Below are 20988 nucleotides of genomic sequence, written 5' to 3' on the forward strand. Positions count from 1 at the left end.
CTGCGCTTTGTCTGGTTCCTCACCTAGGACCTGTCTGCCTTGGGTGACCCTACCAGGGGCATAAAGCCCCAGACAGKATAGCTCCTAGGATCATTGGGACACTCAAACCCCTCCCCCACGATAAGGTGGCAGCCCAAGGAGAGGCCAGATAACCAGATCCCCAATTCAACCTAGATGCAGTGCAACTGTAGGAAAATACTATGTGAAGGTGTTGTTTACCTGGGGTAGATGCTACCTAGCCACGCTAAGCCCTTACTTTTCTGTCAGCAAACAAATGACGGACAGATCGGTTCAGATATTGGAGGTGCAGCAAAGGAGTCCAAGCAGATAGACCAATTCGCATTAATAACTACTATTAAAGCCGACAAACAATTAAACAGCCACGCTTACCCAGAACGGTGCGAACAATGGAAGCAGATTGAGTTGACATCACGACGCAAGCAGCCTCATGACAGGTGAAGGCTTGCTTATATGCAGCAGCCAAAATTGACCTTAAAGTGGCATTTATGCTGCTACATAAAGTACAACTAAGTACAACTTAAAGTTGTTCCAAAAAAGTATGTTGAAGTATTCTAAATATACTAAAAGTTGTAAATTAATATTATTAAAATACTATTAAAATATACTAAGCGCAACAAAAGTTGTTCCAAAATAGTACAGTTTAAGTACATAAATCAAAGTATGCTAAAGTATGTTAAAATTTAATATACTATAGTATACTTTTTTTTTTACTAGGGTTCACCTCGCAGAAGACATTTTTTACCAGCAGGCTTGCACTAACCCTACATGCACTTTTATGAAGGGTTTTTTTTCTGTGTGGTTTTGGGAGCCGACGGTCCCTCCTGCTCCCCATCCCCATGAAGACATGTGCTTCTCCTGAGCGTCGCACTAAGACTGCAGGAGGGTTAATAATAAATTTATCACAATTAATCTGATTAATTGTTTCAGTCCAAATATGGGGTTGTATTCACCTTGTTCAAGATTATGGGACTCTGCTATACTCTGATGATAACCAGCACGAACTCCTGAAATTTAGAGTAGATGCCAACCACACTCTGCTTCTACCCCATGTACTGTGTATATTTTAGACACAGCTCGCTTTTCATTCCCTTCAGGCTCTGGCAGGCCCTCACTTTTACACTTGGGGGGACCATGGTGGTATCCTGATGGCCATCGCACAAGGAAGCTCCACCAAACATCTGAAGTAAGTCAAAGTGGGAAAAAATGCAAATAGCGACTTGGAAAGCTTAGAAGGTTTTATTTGTAAACCCTTCCAAGCTACCAATAACTCACTGCTAACCTTACTAGCTTGCTAGCTAGCTATACAGCTACAATTCTGTTTGTCTCTATAAATAATTGAATCTTTTAATTAACATTTCCTTCTCACGTCTTCTCCCCTCTCACAATGGAAAGAATCTAATCAGATGTAATGTGTTGCTTGCAGGTTCAGCACCAACGAAGGCGAGACGTGGATTGAATTTAAGTTCTCAGACAAGGAGGTGTACGTGTATCARCTGCTGACAGAGCCTGGGGAGAAAAGCACCATCTTCACCATCTTTGGCTCGTACGCTGAGCAGAGGCACAGCTGGCTTATCCTGCAGGTCAACACCTCCGATGTTCTGGGTAGGTTGGAGAGCGAGAAGGCTGTTCTGCATTTTTTGGGTCTGAGGTGAAAACTGTGACAGCTTAAGGCAGTGGTACTCAAGTCCAGTCCTCGAGAGGTACCGTCCTGCAACTTTCAGATGCTTCCCTGCTCCAACACACCTGAATCAAATGAATGACTCGTTATCTTGCCTGTTCAGAGCTAAATGACTGCTGGTGAGGGAATTCAGCCATTTAATCCTGGTCTGTTGGAGTAAGGATGAATCTAAAAATTGCAGGATGGTAGCTCTCGAGGATTGGACTTGAGCACCACTGCTAAGGTTTCACACCAAATCTGGCCGCAGTTTTCCGTTTTGCAGCAGGTGTAAAATATCCACATAACTGCAGTATGAGCTGTTTTTTTTTACATGAGCAATTTACTGTTTTTCTTCTGAATTGCATACATGTCTATAACTTTGCCACTTGTGATTGCAGCATGTTGGAGTATCTCTGTTCATTCTGATTCGTTCATTTTGTTGACTTTTGTTCTGAATTTTTGTGGGGGGGCAGTTAATGTTTGGATAATTATTCTCCCAGCACAGAAGTTTTTATCTTACTTTTTTAGTTTCAAAGAGTTGTAACAATGCGTAACCGTGGAAACAAGGCAGCATCTCAACAGAGCAGAAAGAGAAGGTGTAAGTTCCAAGCATCTTTTCCAGAGATAATTATATCCCAGATTCCAGACAGAGTTGAAGAGGAGCAGCAAAAAAAAAAAAAAAATGAGGCGAATTAGCAGAACTACTAACCACTGATGATGTCATCCAGGGCATATTACTGTGGAATATCGACTCCTGCTTAAATATTGGGCTGTTGACCGTCATTCAGCAGCAGTCTTTAATCAGAGGCTTCTTCAGATTCTTCAGCTAACTCGCTGCTAATATGTCCTGTCTAGCTAGCTTCTTTGCATCTGTCATGGGTAAGTGAAAATTTATTTCCAGTTGCTTCTGTCACTTCTGTTGCCAACCCATAAGGTGCTACATGGTTTCTGGGCTAAAAGGTTCAGATACTTTAGAGCATAGGTGTCAAACTCCAGTTCTTAAAATAAGGGAACAAAGCTGAAGAAAGATTTTATTTCCATCTTGTTCTATTTGCTTCAAAGTTTCTATCTGCAGATAGCATTAAAGAGGTGAAGTCAGGAGTCAAAGTGCTCCTCTGTTGTCCAGGTGTTCCGTGTTCTGAAGCCGATTACAAGCACTGGTCTCCATCAGATGAGCATGGTAACGAGTGTCTGCTGGGCAGGGAGGTGACCTTCAAGAGAAGAGCTCCTCACGCCACGTGCTTCAATGGGGAAGACTTTGACAGGCCCATCACCATCTCCAACTGTTCCTGCACTCGCCAGGACTATGAATGGTGAGGGACCTTCACAACCTGGCCACCATCTCTTCCAACTATTACTCTGAGGGAGGGATTTAAGGGCAATATAGGCAAGAACTAACAGAGTGAAAAACAGTTTCTACCCAAGAGCTGTTGTTGCCCTGAACATCACAAATTCATCCCAAACCCTGAACATCATTCATTCATTTATTCATGTGTTTCTAGTATATTTTTTAGATTTATTGAAATATGCTTATCATTTTTTATCTTCACTGCCTTTGAAAGTTTCTGTTTTTTAAATGTTGTGCTTTCTTGAACAATGACACTAAAAGGAAATCTGCTTCTTCTTCTGAGAAGGCTGTTCTGCTCTCTGGTGATACAGATGATTAGATTGTATTGCAGTTGCTTTAGCAGCACTACTGCTTTCTAGCAGCGCTAATTTCTGCACTACTTGTAGAATGCAGAAGTTAATCTGAGTGTCTCTTTCCACATTCCCTCTCCTTCCAGTGACTATGGCTTTAAGATGAGTGAGGACTTGTCTCTTCAAGTGTGTGTACCTGACCCAGAGTTCCTGGGAGACCTCTATGCTCCTCCAGTTCCTTGTCCCATTGGTACCAGCTACCACCGCAGCAAAGGGTAAAACTCTGCATCTGATCTCTCAAAACACAGATGTCCTGTTTTAATTGTAGAAATGAATTGCTATAAGACTTTAACCCCAAGCATGTTCTCATGAAGTGTTTGTCAGATTTAAAAATTGAAAAACAAGACTAATAGCTGCAAAATTATTCCAACCGTCTTTTCCACATTTTATCATGCTTTAACTGCATTTTTATTTTGTTTTTTACAAATGTAAAAAGAAAAGTTTTCTGTGTTTGTACTAATTAAAACAGGCCATTCCCTTCAGAAAGCCTTGTTAACAAGTATAGTTTAGTGTACATGCAGCTGTTCTGCAAGCAGTCTTTTAAAGCTCCATCTGTAAAAGCCATCAGCAGTGCAGCAAACGTGTGGTGGTAGGTGGTCAAGTGTAACTGAAATTGAAAATTGTTTGGCCTCTAGCACAAACTTGTTTGGTTAAAAACATAATACAATATCACTCTGAACACATGTACTGGCATCATCATGCCGTGGGAATGTTTTTTATCATCAGGAACATGGAAGTTGGTCAGAGTTGATGGTAGGATGGACGACCACCCTGAACATCCAACCAGAACTGCAACACAATTGTTTAGATCAGTCTATTCTTGTGTTAGAATGGCCTAGTTAAATGAGAACCATATATCAGCTTTTTTCTGCTTTCCAACTATTCACTACGTCTGGTTGTCACCTGAAATTTTAATGTGAAGCCTTGAAGTCTGTGGTTATATTGTGACAAAATGTAAACTGAAAAGATTTAAAAGATTTTGTTGATTTCAGCAGTACTGCTCCAGTTTGATTTAAGTTCTGGATTACTTTTTCTGTGCTCATCACAAGAAGGACATGGACAATCTTTTCACTGATTCCTACTGGTGTGTTAGTGGGAGGAGCATCCGCCCTCCTGCTGAGGAAAAACTGTTGTATTGCTGCTGCAGCTACAGGAAGGTACCAGGGGACAGCTGCAGAGGGGGAGACGTGGAGGCCAGGCTGGACGGAGAGATGCTGCCCTGTCCTGTTGGAGGTTATTACAACAAGTCTTTGGTTGCCTTTACGTCAGGAATGCCCTAACCTGAGTCAGTGTGTGCTGTGTTTCACAGAGAGTAATGAGTTCATATTGTATGCCGTGAGGAACTCCATCCACCGTTACGACCTGGCCACCGGCACTGACCAGCCCCTGCCTCTAGTTGGCCTTAGGGAAGCCGTGGCACTGGACTTTGACTATGACAGGAACTGCCTGTACTGGGCGGACATCTCGCTGGACACCATCCAGGTATGAGCTGGACTTTATGCGTCTTTTAGTTAATTCGCTTTGCTCTTTCCTGAAATAACTGCATCAGCCTTTACGGTTCCTTTGTCCTGCTTCTTCTGCAGCGTCTGTGTTTGAACGGCAGCACAGGTCAGGAGGTCATTGTGAGGAAAGATCTGCAGAATGTGGAGGCTCTGACCTTTGACCCCATCAGCAGGCTGCTGTACTGGGTCGATGCAGGAGCCCAGAAGATTGAAGTATCAGAGACAAACATTCAAACAAATTTAAATACATTCAGTTCAAATATAATTTCCTTCTTAACAGAAAATATTTTTAGCACCTGAGTGTCCTAAGATTTCGTCATGGGCAACAGCTTAATTTTTCAAATATTTACTGATGACTATTCTTTTTCAGATTATTTTACGTAGTGATGAAATATAAAAGATTTCTAAACATTTTTATAGACCTATGTAAAAATCACTGCAGGATCAACATTAAGATCCTGGTGTAAAATAAGTGTGCTTCAATAAGCACCTAGTGCTCCATTTAAGACACAACACCAACACATGTTTACGTCATGCAACAGCCCACAAACACATATTACAAAATGTGCTTAATAATATTTCAACATGTGACTTATAGTGTCTCAAGCACTGGCATTCTGATGACATATTGCCGACCCTTCTGCTCCATCACAAAACATTTTGAAACAATGTCCTGACATGTCACTGCACACAGTTCATCTGAACTCGGCTGAAAATTCAAATTTTTGCAATATTTTTATCCTGGCACTAAATAATCATTTTACTTGACATTTTATTTTTAGGGAAATGCCTAAAACTTGCAGAGCAGTGTGCTTGGTGTGTTGAAAAACATCTGGTGCCTCATGCATAAAAGAATGCGCAGTTTTCACACTAAAACTTGGCGTACAAAAATTTAGAAAAGTGCGGCGAACAAAAAAAATGGGATGCATAAAGACGTGCGCATGCACGTGGTCGCGCACTTTTCCTTTATAAATCTTGATTTGCGGGAAATAGAGCGCAGCTGCTGGTCCGCCCTGTCACCACCCATAAAAACATATGTAAATTAGTATAAATACCCAGAAGTCTGCCACCACGCGAAGCAGTAACCATCTCCGTCCTCGTTTGTAGCAGTATGAGTATTTGTAATAATAATAATAATAATAATAATATATTTTATTTAAAAGGTGTTTTCAGTACACATAAAGTCACCTCACAAAAATAAAAATAATGCATTTTAAAGAAAAAAATAAAATCCAAATTAAATAAATAAATAAATAAATAAATAAAGAGATCATGAAAATACCCGTTTGAACAACAGGGGGACGTTCAGCTGGGATTTAAAGACAGACAGAGTATCAGAGAGTCTTTGAGTAGGGAATGTGGACGTTTATTCTAAATTAGTGTTTCTCAACCTTTTTTGGGCCAGCGCCTCCCTAGCCTTTAACCAGGTCCCTCACCTCCCCGCACCAAAGAATTTGTAGGCTACTTTGCACTCACTATTATTTTTTTTATCATTACTATCACTATTGTAGATGTTTTGATTTTTATGCCTTTTTCTGCATTTATCATCAAAAATTATTTCCCAGAGAACAAAAAAGTAATGGGAGTAGAAATTATTTTCACAGGTGTCTACGAAAAATACCAAATTCAACTTAAAATTGGTAGGCCTAACAGCAGCCAATCAGAGTGAAAAAAATATTCTTGTTCTGGGCCATTTTCTAGTTGTTAAATATTACACAAAATGACCAGATAAAAGATGTACAACAATGCCAGTTTAAACTTTGAACTATTTGCAATATAACAGTGCTCTGCAACATTAAAACATGGATAGAATTGTAACTACATTAATCATAACTCTTCTCTTCAGTGTTTCTGTCGGTTTCTGGTGGTGCAGCTCTGTGCTGCCTTCAGGAGAATGGGACATCAGAGTATCATCCATAAAATTTCACCCACATGGCATTTATTGTGCAAACCAGAGCTTTCAGTGGAAAAACAAAAGTTCCAGGTCCTTTTAATGCCATACAAATATGAGACAGAAACATGGATTATATCTTTATATAGACCTGTCTATTGATTTATAGATTATTAGTTTTACTGGACAGAAATTACAAAGAACAAATCTGGTTCTTAATCAAATCCTAATGAGTCAAATTGAAAGTGTCATGGAGTCAACATTGACATGAAAAATATGCTCTCAACAAACCCATGGCACTTCAACAATATTATTTTACCTTTCATCTGGAAATAGTGTGTTTATTTTTGCCATACATTCCTCTGTATTAAGTAGTGTTCAAAAGGTCTTGCCATACCAGTTTATTCCTCTTTATCTACTTTAGTTTTTTATCATCAGGAACATGTTGATAAAAAACCATGCAATGTGCGCGTCATTTTTTWAAATTTTTTACTCCCTATGGTGCGCAGCGTTCGGGAAAATAATCAATGGGGAAAAGGCAAACTGACATAAACCTTTTAAAACAACGGAAACAATTGCGATATTCCGATTATTGAAATTTAAAAGTGCTGTGGTAGTACCGTTGTTCTATCACACCCGTTTCATACCGGACCACTTACAGCTCCCGTGTTAACGCTATAAAATGAATGCCCTCTATCGAGGTATCACCCATGGAGGGATTTCTTTATTTAAAAGGGTTCATTTTTCAGAGGGATGCACAATGAGGGTATTGTGATTTTAGTAATTACATGTTTATAAGAGCGATTTTCTATTGTCCTTCCATGGAAGCGTGCAGCCTTCAAATGGAAATAAAACACATTTTAATATAAGTTTCTGCTTTGACATGATCACAGAACTGCCAAAACATATGTACAAAAATACCAGACAAAGTGAATCACAGCAACGTCATCAGCCGGTGTAACGCTGAACTGATGCGGTGAAGCTACCAGTAGCAGGAGTGGAGCTGCCCCAAAATCTAACAAACACTGAGTAGAAGTGTAGAGAGCTGCCATTGATACCATTGCAGCCAAGCATGATTTAATGTTAGACAATACAGTTTTACCAAGTTGCTCAAAGTCTAAACTGGTATTGTTGTCCCCCAGGGGGTCGGTACCGCCCATGTTGAGAACCGTTATTCTAAATAGTGGAAACATGTGCATAACTTGTACATTTACAGAATAAAGATGCTTTCTGTCCAGAAAGGCGCATTCACAAAGCTGGTGGCTCGATGACTGCACTTGCACCGGTACCAATACTGCACAGCTCCTTCTTTAAGTTTTGCTCAGAGCTCCAGAATGAGCAGTCTGGTTTAATCTAAAAACTAATAAACCATCATCAACAGAAGATAAATATGATCTCTGATCAATCGCTCCCTCTGAATCCTTCCATTGGCGATGTTCTCCATCAGAGCCAAAACGCTCCACAATGCAGCACATTTTTGTGCCGCTAAGTACATACGGGATTGTCTACACACCTCACCTTAAAAGTAATCAAACCTGTTTGGAGTTAATCTGCTGATCTAACTGTGTTTTGTTTTGTTTTAGTGAGAATTAAATTACCTCATAGATGCATTTCATACGCTTCGGCGCACAGACCGACATGTTACCTCTTTATGAGACAAAAACTGAAAAAAAAGTACTATTTACATTCGAGTGAGGTTTTTACAGCCTTTTATTTTTATTTTGTGTTCATGTTACTTTATTGTCTGGGGATAAATGCGGTTCAGTTTCATCGTTTACTTTTAAGCAATAAAAAAATTTTATCATGAAAAAAACATCGGGTTTGATGATTCTTGGTCTAAAAAACACTGAATGTAGTCAGGTTTCAGTGTATTTATGTGAGTTTTGACGCTTTGTAGTATGTGTATATTTACGTCAAATTTACTTTGACGTAAATATACAAATTTACGTAATGGTATCGATGGCATATACTTACAAACGACGTAAATATATAAATTTACTTTGCGTCAAATTTACGTTGACGCAAAGTAAATTTTTATATGCGTAAAATATGGCGCCGCACATTGTTTGTGCGCACGCATGCTTTGTGCATGAGGCCCCTGAAAAGACTTTGGCATTTCAACCATTAGAATTTGACCACAATACAACATTGATTCAATTACATATTTTCAATATTAGTTAATTGGCTAGAATTGGATGATTGTTTGATGGTTTATCCACCATAAGTCGTCAACCTTAACCATAAATTCAACCTTTGTGATCATAATTCAACATTAAATTAATATCTTTTGCAAACAAGCCAACAGCGAAGTGACTGTGTGGTTGGGACATCCCGCTCATGTAAATAGTGGGGGTGGACCGCTTCATTCCATGTAGTAAGTTGTAGATGTTTTTGTGTCAACATATCATGCACAAACAGTCAGTAATGATTTTTATGGACAAGTAAAATGTACATAAAGAATCACAACCCACTATCCTCAACTGTGCTTAATTTAAAACGTGATAACCCCGCTCACTAATAAAATGCTTTCACCCAGAGCTCAGAAGCGGAGAAGAGGGGATGGGGTGCGACAAAACAACATACATTGATTCAACATTGATCAGACGTTGATTAGACATCGGCATTTCAATCATTAGATTTCAACCATAAAACAACATTAATAATTCAATGACATCTTTTCAACATTGGTTACTTGGCTAGAACTGGATGACTGTTTGATGGCTGATCCACCGTCAATTGTCGACCTCAGCCAAAAATCAACCATTCTGACTATAATTCAACTTTGAATTACCATCGTATGCTATCTGGGTGTCCTCTTCTGCTCTTCAGTAGATCAGAAGAGGACAGTGGCTGATTTTCAGACTTTTACAGAGGTAGATCAAATCGGTATCGGCCCAGTACCGATTTCCCAAAATTAAGGAAATTGGAGTTGATTTATCAGTGCACTGCAACCCATCTCTATCCACTAAAACCATTAGGGGCAAACTGAAACAGCAGGAAGTGATGAACTGCTGAAGACTGGAGCAAAACTAGATTTACTGATGAACTATTCTTCTGATTGTTTTGACATCTGGCAAAGCTTTAGCCTGGAGAATAAAACCATGAGGCCAGTGCTGTGGTAACAGTGAAGCATCCTGATCCAGCCCCAGCTCCAGAGGAGTTTAACAAGTTGGACATCAACTTATTTTGGGGGGGCAGAATGAATCTACGTAGCTGAACATAGACAACAACATCAGTAGCCTACATGCTGCTTGTTAACAAGCTTAAGGTGCTGTTTTGATATTAGCTAGTCATATTTTAGCTAACCTTACCTGCATCCAAGAGCATTACTCAACTCAGTTGGTTAGCTTAGGGGAAAATATGTGCAAAGTTCTTTGCGTTTTGCTGGTTTGCTACCATGATTCTAACACACACCTGAGTAGCTCTGCACAGCAGCAGGTCTCCGTCACTGCTGCACAGGTGAAGTGGAAATGAAGCACATCATAGATCTGAACACAATCTGGGCCTTTGGTCAGGACACTCGTAGGATCCAAACCTAGAAGCAGGTGGACAAACAGAAGCCAGTAAACTGGGATCAAATCCATACTTGTTTATGCTTTTCCTAAGGAAAGCTTTTCAAACAAAAAAACATGAAGACACTTGGCTCCAAAGCACAAAACCTGTGAGCAGAAACCTTAGGGCAGGGGTGGGAAATCATGGTCCTCGAGGGCCGGTTTCCTGCAACTCTTAGATGTCTCCCTGGTCCAACACACTTGAATCCAAAAGCTGAACCACCTCCTCAGTGCAGTCAAGTTCTCTAGAGTCCTGCTAATGACCTCATTATTTGACTCAGGTGTGTTGAAGAGGAGATGCATCTAAAAGTTGCAGGAGACTGACCCTCGAGGCCTGGAGTTGCCCACTCCTGCCTTAGGGTCATGACCTCACGCTATTCTGCTCTACGGTTGTTTCTGCAGAGTTTTACGTTAACCTTATCTTTTGACAAAATCTGTATTCTTATTAACAGCATGTGTTTAAATGTTTAAACTTAACCCTTCCAAACAAACAGAGCTCCACTAAAAAGTTCCTCCTTGTCTTTGAAGGTTTCTAATCCTGATGGAGACCTGCGTCACACTTTGCTCAACTCATCCATCCTGGAACACCCCCGAGCTCTGGTTCTGCTGCCTGCAGAAAGGTAAAGATACATCTGTAATTAATGTAATTAGGTCTGGAGTAGTGCTGATGAGGATCAATACTACTCGACAGTAGCATTGCCTGTAATACAGAGTGTTACAGGTAAAAGTTTCAGGAAACCCATAAATGGTTAAACACATCATTGCTGCACCATGTCTTTCCGTTTTGACGTATTTTAAGTAGGCATGCTTGTCCTGATAGTGGCCAACTACCGTCATTTCTGGAGTATGATTCACACACATATAATAGTCTAGGTCAGGGGTGTCAAACTCCAGTCCTCGAGGGCCGGTGTCCTGCAACTTTTAGATGTGCCTCTGCTGCACCACACCTGAATAGAATAATTAGGTCATTAGCAAGGCTCTGGAGAATGTATCTACACAAAGAGGATGTAATTAAGTCATTTCATTCCAGTGTTTTGTACCTGTGGCACATCTAAACACTGCATGACAGCGGCCCTTGAGGACTGGAGTTAGATACCCCTGGTCTAGGTTGTCAAGCAACTCAGACTATGGTTGCAACTCATATGTTTTTTTTTCTTTTTATGACATATTTTTTTGACTGATCAAACTTATACTTGGGGGCGACTTATTATCTGGAAGATAACTAAACATGTTTAGCTCATGCATGTAGAGGTGTGAAAACCAGTGAAATACCAGAACTTATTTCAATCTTCAACAGTATGATGTTCTGGACTGACTGGGGAGAYCGGGCAGCCGGCGTCTACCGGGGCTACATGGATGGAAGCAATGTGTCCTGCATCATGGCAGAAGGAGTCCGCTGGCCCAACGGGATCACTGCAGACGACCGGTGGCTGTACTGGACCGAGGCGTTCAGCGACCGCATTGAAAGAGCAGATTTCACCGGAGGACAGAGGAGTGTTCTGATGGAGGGACTGCCCCATCCGTACGCTATTGCTGTCTTCAAGGTAAAGTATGGTTCCCAGTTCAGGTCTTAAGCTTTGGACAGACAAGTTCAAGTCAAGTCTCAAGTTTCTGACTGAAATCCACTTTCTCACATCAAATGCATGGTCTGTCTAACACACAAAATGGCTGCTGGTTATGTCTAAGTTAACACATAACACACATTTTTATCTTTAAAATTAACTTTAAACAGGTGTTTATTATTTTTTTAATTAATAAGCTATAATTACTCCACTACAATGTAAATATGTATTTATTCATGAGGAGACAAACACCTGTTAATGTTAAGTGAACATTTCACTGTAATTGTACAAATTGCTGAGAAATATATTGCTATTGGCTTGTATTGCTAATAGCAGATAACTAGATAATTAGTAAATCCTGTTAGGTTTCTGTTTTGGAGCGGTGTAGCTGCTAAGTTACGTTAGATCAAATCCTCCAGATTTAACTTTCAACTCGTGATTAAATGGAATCCAGTATAAGCAGCCACCTTACCTTGTTCCTGATTCACTCTACTCTTCACAATTGGAGTTTTGTCTACTTTGAAGAAGATTTTGATAAAGTTGAATTGAATGTGCTTTAAAAACTCCTCTTTTTGCCAGTTGGAACTTCTCTTCTCTACACAATATAAACTTCTTCATATTTACATTTTCATTAAGTATCACCAATAGCAGTCCAAGTACCACTAGTTGAACATATACCACTGTAGAACCATGGGTTTAGATGTACTAGCTTACTTTCACCCTTACTGGCATAAGGTAAAGATTTTTCATGAGATTTATGTATTTTCCCTCAACTCTCAGTTGAGTAAAGAGTATTTCAAGTCCCAGTTTAATGCCTTCTTTCCACTAAGCTTTATGGTATGTGTTACTTTGGCAGTATGCCATTTTGTCTGTTTCCATTGTAAAAGTGTCCCATATAACCAACTAGTAACCAACCATTCCTGGACTCCTTCAATTGTAGGTGCATAAGACAACAGTGTAGTACAATTAGGGTGGAGCTATTGGTGTCACAACAGTCTATTGAAAATCATTGCTGCTCGCAACAAGCATGAGACACACCAGTGTATCACGTTTGTACGATTCAATGTTAGGCATATGGGTTTAACACCGCCTGCCCAGTGAGAGGTCTTAACTGGTGATAAAAATGCACTCTGGAATACGCCGGACCATAAAACAATGTATAGACTCATGGTGTTCCGCTGATTGTAAACTAGGCATCTGTGAATTGAAGTCTTTGTCTTTACAAGAAAGATCTATGTCACAGACTTAAGTCTCCATTTCTGGTATTTACTGCCTTCAAACAGTTAACGTTTGTCTTTGTTGTGGTCACTTATGTTAAATCCGAACGCTTTAGTTTTTACATTGAATGGTGATTTCAGAATGATCTGTACTGGGACGACTGGTCAAGAATGGGAATCTTCAAAGCTCCAAAAGCTGGATCTCAGAACAACGAGCTGATTGTTGGCAGATTAACTGGAGTCATGGACCTCAAGATTTTCTATAAGGGGAAGAACAGAGGTGAGGAGCATTCATCACCATTATTATGAGGCTGAGTTCCCTGTTCTGGTTATGAATCAGGACTTATTATGATCATCTGATTGTTCTCTCTACCTTATCAGGGCATAATGCCTGCACCTACCAGCCATGCAGTTTGCTGTGTCTCCCACAGCCTAGCCACAAACACACTTGTGTTTGCCCGGAGGGTGCACCGACCCTGACCATACCCAATGGAGAGCTGCAGTGCCAGTGTCCCCCTGGTTACCAGCTTCAAAACAACACCTGCACCAAAACCAGTGAGCATAAGCAGGCCTTTACTTCTCAATGATTTATAATCTTCTCCGTCCTGGAGCAGGGGAATCCATTCTTAGAGAGTAATTTGCAGCTTGCTTGTCATTCTTCCTGTCCTCCCATCAGAGCACAGCTGCTTGCCCAATCAATACCGCTGTGCCAACGGACGCTGCATCAGCACTATCTGGAAATGCGACAGTGACAACGACTGTGGAGACATGAGCGATGAGCAGGAGTGTCGTAAGTTTCCACCTGCTTAACCTTTTCCACATAAAAAACAAGAAAAGGAGCCAGATTATGAAAGAATTTCACTTTTCTCCCATGCTCATCTCTGTTTGCAGCCACTACAACTTGTGATCCATCCAACCAGTTCCGCTGCATAGCCTCGGGCTCGTGCATCCCGCTGGCCTTTAAGTGTGACCATGAAGACGATTGTGGTGACAACAGTGACGAGGAGCACTGTGGTACAATGGTGTMACTTTGTGTTGCAAGTTATTGTGGACGAGGAGGGGCAGGGRGTTTGAACTGATGCACCCACAGTTACTGGAAGGCCTTTTCTTTTCTAAAAATATAGCCAAAACTTACATGTGAATGCCATGCAGTCTTATTCAATAAATTAGGATATACATCCTGATCAGGCTTATCAGATTAATAGTACCTTTCGAAAATAACCTTTTAGCAGATATTAAACATACTACGAAATATAAATGTTAAAACATACGTAATCTAATTAATCTATATAATGTCTTTCACTTGGTGATGGAACTGCTGACAAAGGAACTTTTCAGTCATATTCTAATTTATGGAATCAGCCTGTATTTGGTGAATACTTACCTACAGTTGAAAACAGTTTCACAATTCAGTAATATTTTTTGTGAAGAATTATCACATAGTTGCCTTTTATTGTCTGATTTTATCAAGTGCTAAAAACATCAGCAACAGGATATTCTATAACAATCAAAATGTTACTAAACATTTCAGATGCAGAATAAGTAACTTCTGTGTAAACCAAATGAATCCTTGTCAGTGCAAACTTTGTATTTTTCTGTTATGTGATTCTGACTCCACATCTGTCCCTCGGTTGGTGGACAAAACCTTTGCCCTGCTGACTTACACCTACCAGATGAGATATGATGTGTCTTTAATATAGCRAATATTAAAGACGCAAAAACTTTTTTGGGTCTGGTTGGGACAGTTGGTGAGTAAAGTAACCATCGATATTACTGGATTTTATAAAATCTGGYTTAAAGCTGAGATGCTGATGTTTAGATGTAAAAACATATATTCTCTCTGCATATAAATCTATAGTTTGGGTTCTGTCAGTTCTGCAAAGATACAAGAGAGACCAAAGCAAATTTCTGTTTTATACTGACCAATAATTACATTTGACTTAATTGTCGCTGTAGGAGCCATGATTTAAAATGTAAGAAACCTTGGCTCTTTATGCTTACAAAATATTTAATTCTATTTGATGATTGCTCTGAATATTGCCATGTTTTACGAACAAATTATGCATTTTTCCCCTTCATGCAGGGGGAAAATGTAGAAAAACGGGTGGTTGTATTATATTTTTAACAGTCTGTCAGCTTAAGTTCACGCGCAGACTCGTTGCCATGACAACCAATAAACAGCCCTGGGAGTGCAGAGCAAAGATTACGTTCAAGTGCATCATGAATTAACACTAATAAAACCACAAAAACATTTCCCACACAAAAACTACGTAAAAGCACCGAACAGAACATTCTGTCCGTTGCATATTTATGTTTTTGAATTTCCATTTTGTGATCATTAGGAAGTGATTCACTGAACACTAGTGGTGGTTGATTAGCTAACTTAAACACCTGCACTCCTGATTCTCTGTCAGGAAACCTATGTGGGTCGCCTTATTTTTGTGTTAATTGAACCAAAATACTCTGAACTGCGCAGCAAGAGTCCATGTTACAGTGATAAAAGTTAAGCCAGCATAACTAACCTACTCTCCACTTTATTAATATATATATTTTTTAATTAAAGCTTTTTAATGACCTGTGACATGTGATCAGAATGAATCCGGCTTGGGGGCCAAAAAAGTTTAAACCAATCTTTCACTAGTTCCTCTGCAATAGTACTAGCACGCTAATCTTTCGTGGTAAACTTTGAAAAGACATCAGTCATTACAAGAACATTTTCTCTACCATCTGTAGCAGGTTCTAAAACTGTAAAACCTATTGCCAGAATCTTATTAGGTCTAGATGCTTTGATCCATTCATGCGCTAATTTTTAATCAACTCTTCAGAGTCTCACCAGTGCGGCCCCGGAGAGTTCACATGTGCACGAGGCGTTTGCATCCGTGAGGCGTGGCGGTGCGACGGGGACAACGACTGCAGAGACTGGTCAGATGAAGCCAACTGCACAGGTTAGCAAATGACAACAAACTAATGGAATATACAGTAACTACTGTACAAATAATTCAAAATGTAGAATGTTTATAAAGTTGTATCTAGCAAATTTCATAGACATAAACCCATAATCCATCCTGTGTCTAACACAGAGGAGGCTCCACTTTCAGGATATCTGTGACAAATTTGTTTAACTTGCTTCTTCCTGCATTTGCTTCTTTTTTTGTTTGTCCTTAGTGGGTCACCATACGTGTGAACCGAGCAGCTTCCAGTGTCACACAGGTCACTGTATACCATTGCGTTGGAAGTGTGATGGAGATGATGACTGTCAGGACAACTCAGATGAAGATCCTCAGTATTGTGGTGAGTTGAGACTCCTCTGTGGTGAGACCAATAGGCACTGTTCATTGTGTCTCTTCAGTATGAAACAGACGTGACAAGTGCTGTTACGTAAAAAAGGGCACAACATATTTTGAGGACACGGATTCATGAGTGAGGGTTCAAACTTTCTTTTTATTTTAGATACATTCTCTTGGAAGTCTCTTTTGGTTCAACTGCCTTGACTTTCTGTGAAGAAAAAGAGAGAGAGTTAAGTACTCTCAAGCCCTGTGTCCAAAACAAACAACGAAACCCCAAAAGTATTAACAGAAATGTGGGCCTGGTGAACCGGTCAAAAAATCTAAAAAGGTACAGCAGGAGGCAACCCTATACAGGGCAGTTGAAGCCCCTACTACTACTGGACTAAAGCAAAAAGTAAAAAGAACCTACTGCAAAAGAAAGAAGCGAAAACAGGACCACTGTTCCCCTCCTGTCCAAAATCGCAACAAAAAACCAAACAAAGACTGACAAAAACTAGTGCATGGCAGGCTGGAGATGTCAGCTGTGATCTACAGCCACTGGTTACGTGGGCTCATATCAGCAAGATGCATCCCAAGTGCTGATTTTCATTTAGAACAGTGTTTCTCAACCTTTTTCGGGCCAGTGCCCCCCTAACCTTTATTCAGGTCCCTTACCGCCCCCCASCAAAGAATTTGTAGGCTACTTTGCACTCACTATTATTTTATTATTAATATTACTATCACTATTGTAGATGTTTTGATTTTTATGCTTGTTTCTCTATTTATCATCAAAAATAATTTCCCAGAGAACAAAAAAGCAATTTTCACAGGTGTCTACGAAAAATGCAATGGACATTCAACTTAAAACCGGTAGGCCTAACAGCAGCCAATCAGATTGGAAAAAAATTCTTATTCTGCGCCATTTTCTAGTTGTTAAATATTGCACAAAATGACAAGATAAAAGATGTACAAACAATGCCAGTTTAAACTTTGATCCATTTGCAAAACGACTGAGCTATGCAACATTAAAACATGGATAGAACTGTAACTAAATTAGTCATAGCTCTTATTCTCTTCAGTGTTTGCCAGTTTTTGGTGGTGCAGCTCTGTGCTGCCTTCAGGAGAATGGGACATCAGAGTATCATCCATAAAACTTCACCCACATGGCATTTATTGCGCAAACCAGAGCTTTCAGTGGAAAAACAAAAGTTCTAGGTCTTTTTAATGCCATACAAATATGAGACAGAAACATGGATTATATCTTTATATAGACCTGTCTATTGATTTATAGAAGAATAGTTTTACTGGACAGAAATTACAAAGAACAAATCTTGTTCTCAATCAAATCCTAATGAGTCAAATTGAAAGTGTCATAAAGTCAACAGCGTCATGACAATAACATTGACATGAAAAATAATATTGAAGAAATAAATATATCAAATCTAATTAAAAACATAAATAAGTTATAAGTTATTTACTGTTTTGGACTGTAAGATATATTTATTCTCAGTACTAGATATGGTCTCCACAAACCCATCCCAAGTAAAAAAAAAAAGTATACTTTAGTATACTAAATTTTAACATACTTTAGCATACTTTGATCGATGTACTTAAACTGTACTATTTTGGAACAACTTTTTTTGTGCTTAGTATACTTTAGTAGTATTTAAATAGTATTAAATTACAACTTATAGTATACTTCAGTATACTATGTACTTTTTTGGAACAACTTCAAGTTGTACTTAGTGTACTTAAAGTATACTTTTTAAATATAATATTTCAGAACGTTATTATATTTTGATATAATTATTATATTTTGAGTGTAATAATTCTGTCATATTTATTAAAAATATTTATTTAATATACTTCAAATATATATTTAAATATACTATTAATATATTAGTAATGTATTTAAATTACTTAATTTGTATTTTTGATTTCCTGCTATTGATAATAAACTACAATTTTAATTACTCATAATTCGTCTTTATTCCTACTTTCCTATTTTGTACATGACATGCATAACTACACTGCAGTACTTAAATTGTTTTAGGCTACAATTACATGGATAGATTAATTACACAAGATAATTCAAATATTTTGTTTTATTACCGACATTTTAAAATTGTCCAATTTTACTCAACTTTATGAACTTTACATAAATGATCAGTTTACACATCAAAAGTGAACACATGAACATGAAAATTTAAGTGTGACAATAAAACATGAACGTGAGGATCAACGACAGAACATTCCCGTTCACTGCCCCTTACAGGAACCTACAAAAAAGAACGATAGAGCAATTAAATAGAGAAAGCATTTGTATTTTAAAGAAGACAGAAAAATGACAAATAAAATAATACTTACAATTTTAAGACGTTGTGGACTCACCATGTATGTGACATCATAAGAACTGGTGATGATTGGGATCGGATGGGATCCCAAGTTTTCCCAGTTTTTCCCGATGAGATCGGGAAAAACTGCTTAGTTTTGTTGGGAATGGAAATCCTGATCGATGAATCATAATTTGTATTGACACACGGAGCATAAAATCAGCCAAGAAAAGCATTCAGACTTTACTTAATTTATTCACTTTCAGCGCTGAAAGGAGACGCTTTAACCATTACATTCGAGAAGAGTTTCTAAAAAAAGTCTGTGCAGCGTCTGAGGAGAAGGAGATTAGCTGATTATATGGTCTGAAGACACTCCCTGAAATCACACCATGTCTGTGGCCTGGGAAAACGGGGAAGACAAACCCTAGAGTAGACACTGTCCCTTCCGGAAAACATCCTCCGAGACTTTTGCAGATGTTGGCATACATAGCATCATTTCAAGCATTGATGTTGTCTTTCATTCATTTAATTTAATTTAATTTAATTTAATTTMATTTCATCTCAATTTTGGGGGTAAAAACGGACAGGGCACCCCTAGGCCTCTTAGGCGGTGGATCGAAATCACAATGTCCCCCTTACAAGCTAATAAAGAATATGTAAAGAAATAAAATGTTAAAGAATKTTAGGGTTAAGATTGGAAAAAGGAAATTCAACCCTCCATGGCATTGTACYGTTTCTTTTTTGTGGTGGGAAAAAACATTGCCCTGTAGTCGTGCAGAACTTCGTAACCTTCAATTACACATCAATCTTAATTTCGGACTGTAAAATGTTATTTTATTTATTATTATTATCATTTTATTTTAAGTTATTTTTTTTWATTTAATTWAATTTTTATTTATTATTTTTTTTGTTTTAACCAGATTTGTTTTTTGTTTTTTTTCTTTGATATTAGCTAAGGTCAACGCTATGCCATAAAAGGTTAAAGAACTGTAAAAAAGCAAAATTTGAAAATGTTTTCTGTTTTTTCTTTAGTAATAAAAGTTAAAAGAGATACATGTTATATTTAATGGCACGTGGAATGGTTAAAAGTTATATTGAGGGAATTGTTAGAATGCAATGAAATGCAAATTGAATGAAGGGTCAGGATATTATTTCAAAACTTAATAAAATGCCAAAAGAAATAAAGTGTTGGGTTAATATTTTCAAATGAATAAAATGTAAATGAGTAAGAGTTACTAAAATGCAAAATCAATAAAGTGTTAGGTAATAGGCAAAACGTCAACAAAATGTTAGATTAATATATGTTTTAAAAGTTAAGAACTAAAACAGGAACCAAATTTAATAAAGGGTAAAATGAATATTACTGAAATTTTGATAAAATGTAAAATTAGAAACGTTAAGATACTATCCTTTAATGTCAATGAAGCAATAAGGAATAATGCGTAAAACGATCTATTAATACGTTAATAAACCAAACTTATTTGAAATTTTAATGTAATATTTAAAAGTTAATGAACCACAGAAAGGATGTAATGTTAAATGGGATGGTAAGAAAAGCTTAGAAGTAATGAGTCTGGAAAGGCACAGAACTTACAACGAACACTAAACAGCAAACGAATGAATCAAGATCAAGGCAGCACAGTCAAAACATACTGGTATAAATGAACTATGATGAGGAAACAAGTAAAACTGCTTTCTAAGTAAAATGTAAAATTTAATCATATCAGTCTCTCTATAGCGAGACCTATCAACGTCAAATCAGTTTCTGCGTGTGTCCAGATGTTGAGCCGGCGCAGCTTGACGGGAAACCCCGACAGGCCCAGTGTGGCGTTTCAGCTGTAAATTGGTCCACCAATCGTGGAAGGCGCCCACAGTCTCACATCCTGGCACACCCAGAAAGGATTGGACTTCATTCTGCAACACAAAAAACACAACAAAAAGGGAAATCAATGGATTATATAAAGAAAATTAAAGTGAAGAAAAGCATATATTTGTGTCACTAGATACTAATACTGCCCTTAAACTCTGGAAAGGTGGAGTTCCACGGTCATCTTTTGGTTCTGGAAAACCATCTGATAGGCAGGTGGGGTTCTTTCGGTACCACTGCTCTTCTCTATGTTGGAAGTGATGCACTGAACAGCCAGGGACCTCAGGCAGGGAACACAGCAGCATCCACAGGTGATGAGGAGAGCAGGGAAGATTCTTTCAGATTGTGCATAATCATAATGTTTTTTCTTTCTTTCTTTCTTTCTTTCTTTCTTTCTTTCTTTCTTTCTTTCTTTCTTTCTTT

General features: G+C 38.5%; 1 protein-coding gene across 5 annotated transcripts in view; it reads left to right on the plus strand.

Annotated features, from left to right (window-relative positions):
* Positions 1–20988, plus strand: part of sorl1 (sortilin-related receptor, L(DLR class) A repeats containing) — a 303395-nt gene that overhangs the window by 157540 nt on the left and 124867 nt on the right. For all 5 annotated transcript variants that reach the window (XM_017308199.1, XM_008425236.2, XM_017308196.1 and 2 more), the window contains 15 exons: positions 1116–1204; positions 1445–1623; positions 2805–2991; positions 3463–3591; positions 4524–4609; positions 4686–4858; positions 4960–5091; positions 10849–10940; positions 11618–11864; positions 13241–13379; positions 13481–13654; positions 13776–13889; positions 13991–14113; positions 15925–16044; positions 16265–16390. In XM_017308199.1, the coding sequence (XP_017163688.1) occupies positions 1116–1204; positions 1445–1623; positions 2805–2991; positions 3463–3591; positions 4524–4609; positions 4686–4858; positions 4960–5091; positions 10849–10940; positions 11618–11864; positions 13241–13379; positions 13481–13654; positions 13776–13889; positions 13991–14113; positions 15925–16044; positions 16265–16390 (2110 nt within the window). The remainder of the gene's footprint in view (positions 1–1115; positions 1205–1444; positions 1624–2804; positions 2992–3462; positions 3592–4523; positions 4610–4685; positions 4859–4959; positions 5092–10848; positions 10941–11617; positions 11865–13240; positions 13380–13480; positions 13655–13775; positions 13890–13990; positions 14114–15924; positions 16045–16264; positions 16391–20988) is intronic.

Source organism: Poecilia reticulata, linkage group LG13 (assembly GCF_000633615.1).
Source record: "Poecilia reticulata strain Guanapo linkage group LG13, Guppy_female_1.0+MT, whole genome shotgun sequence".
In the NCBI taxonomy this organism is placed as follows: Eukaryota; Metazoa; Chordata; class Actinopteri; order Cyprinodontiformes; family Poeciliidae; genus Poecilia; species Poecilia reticulata.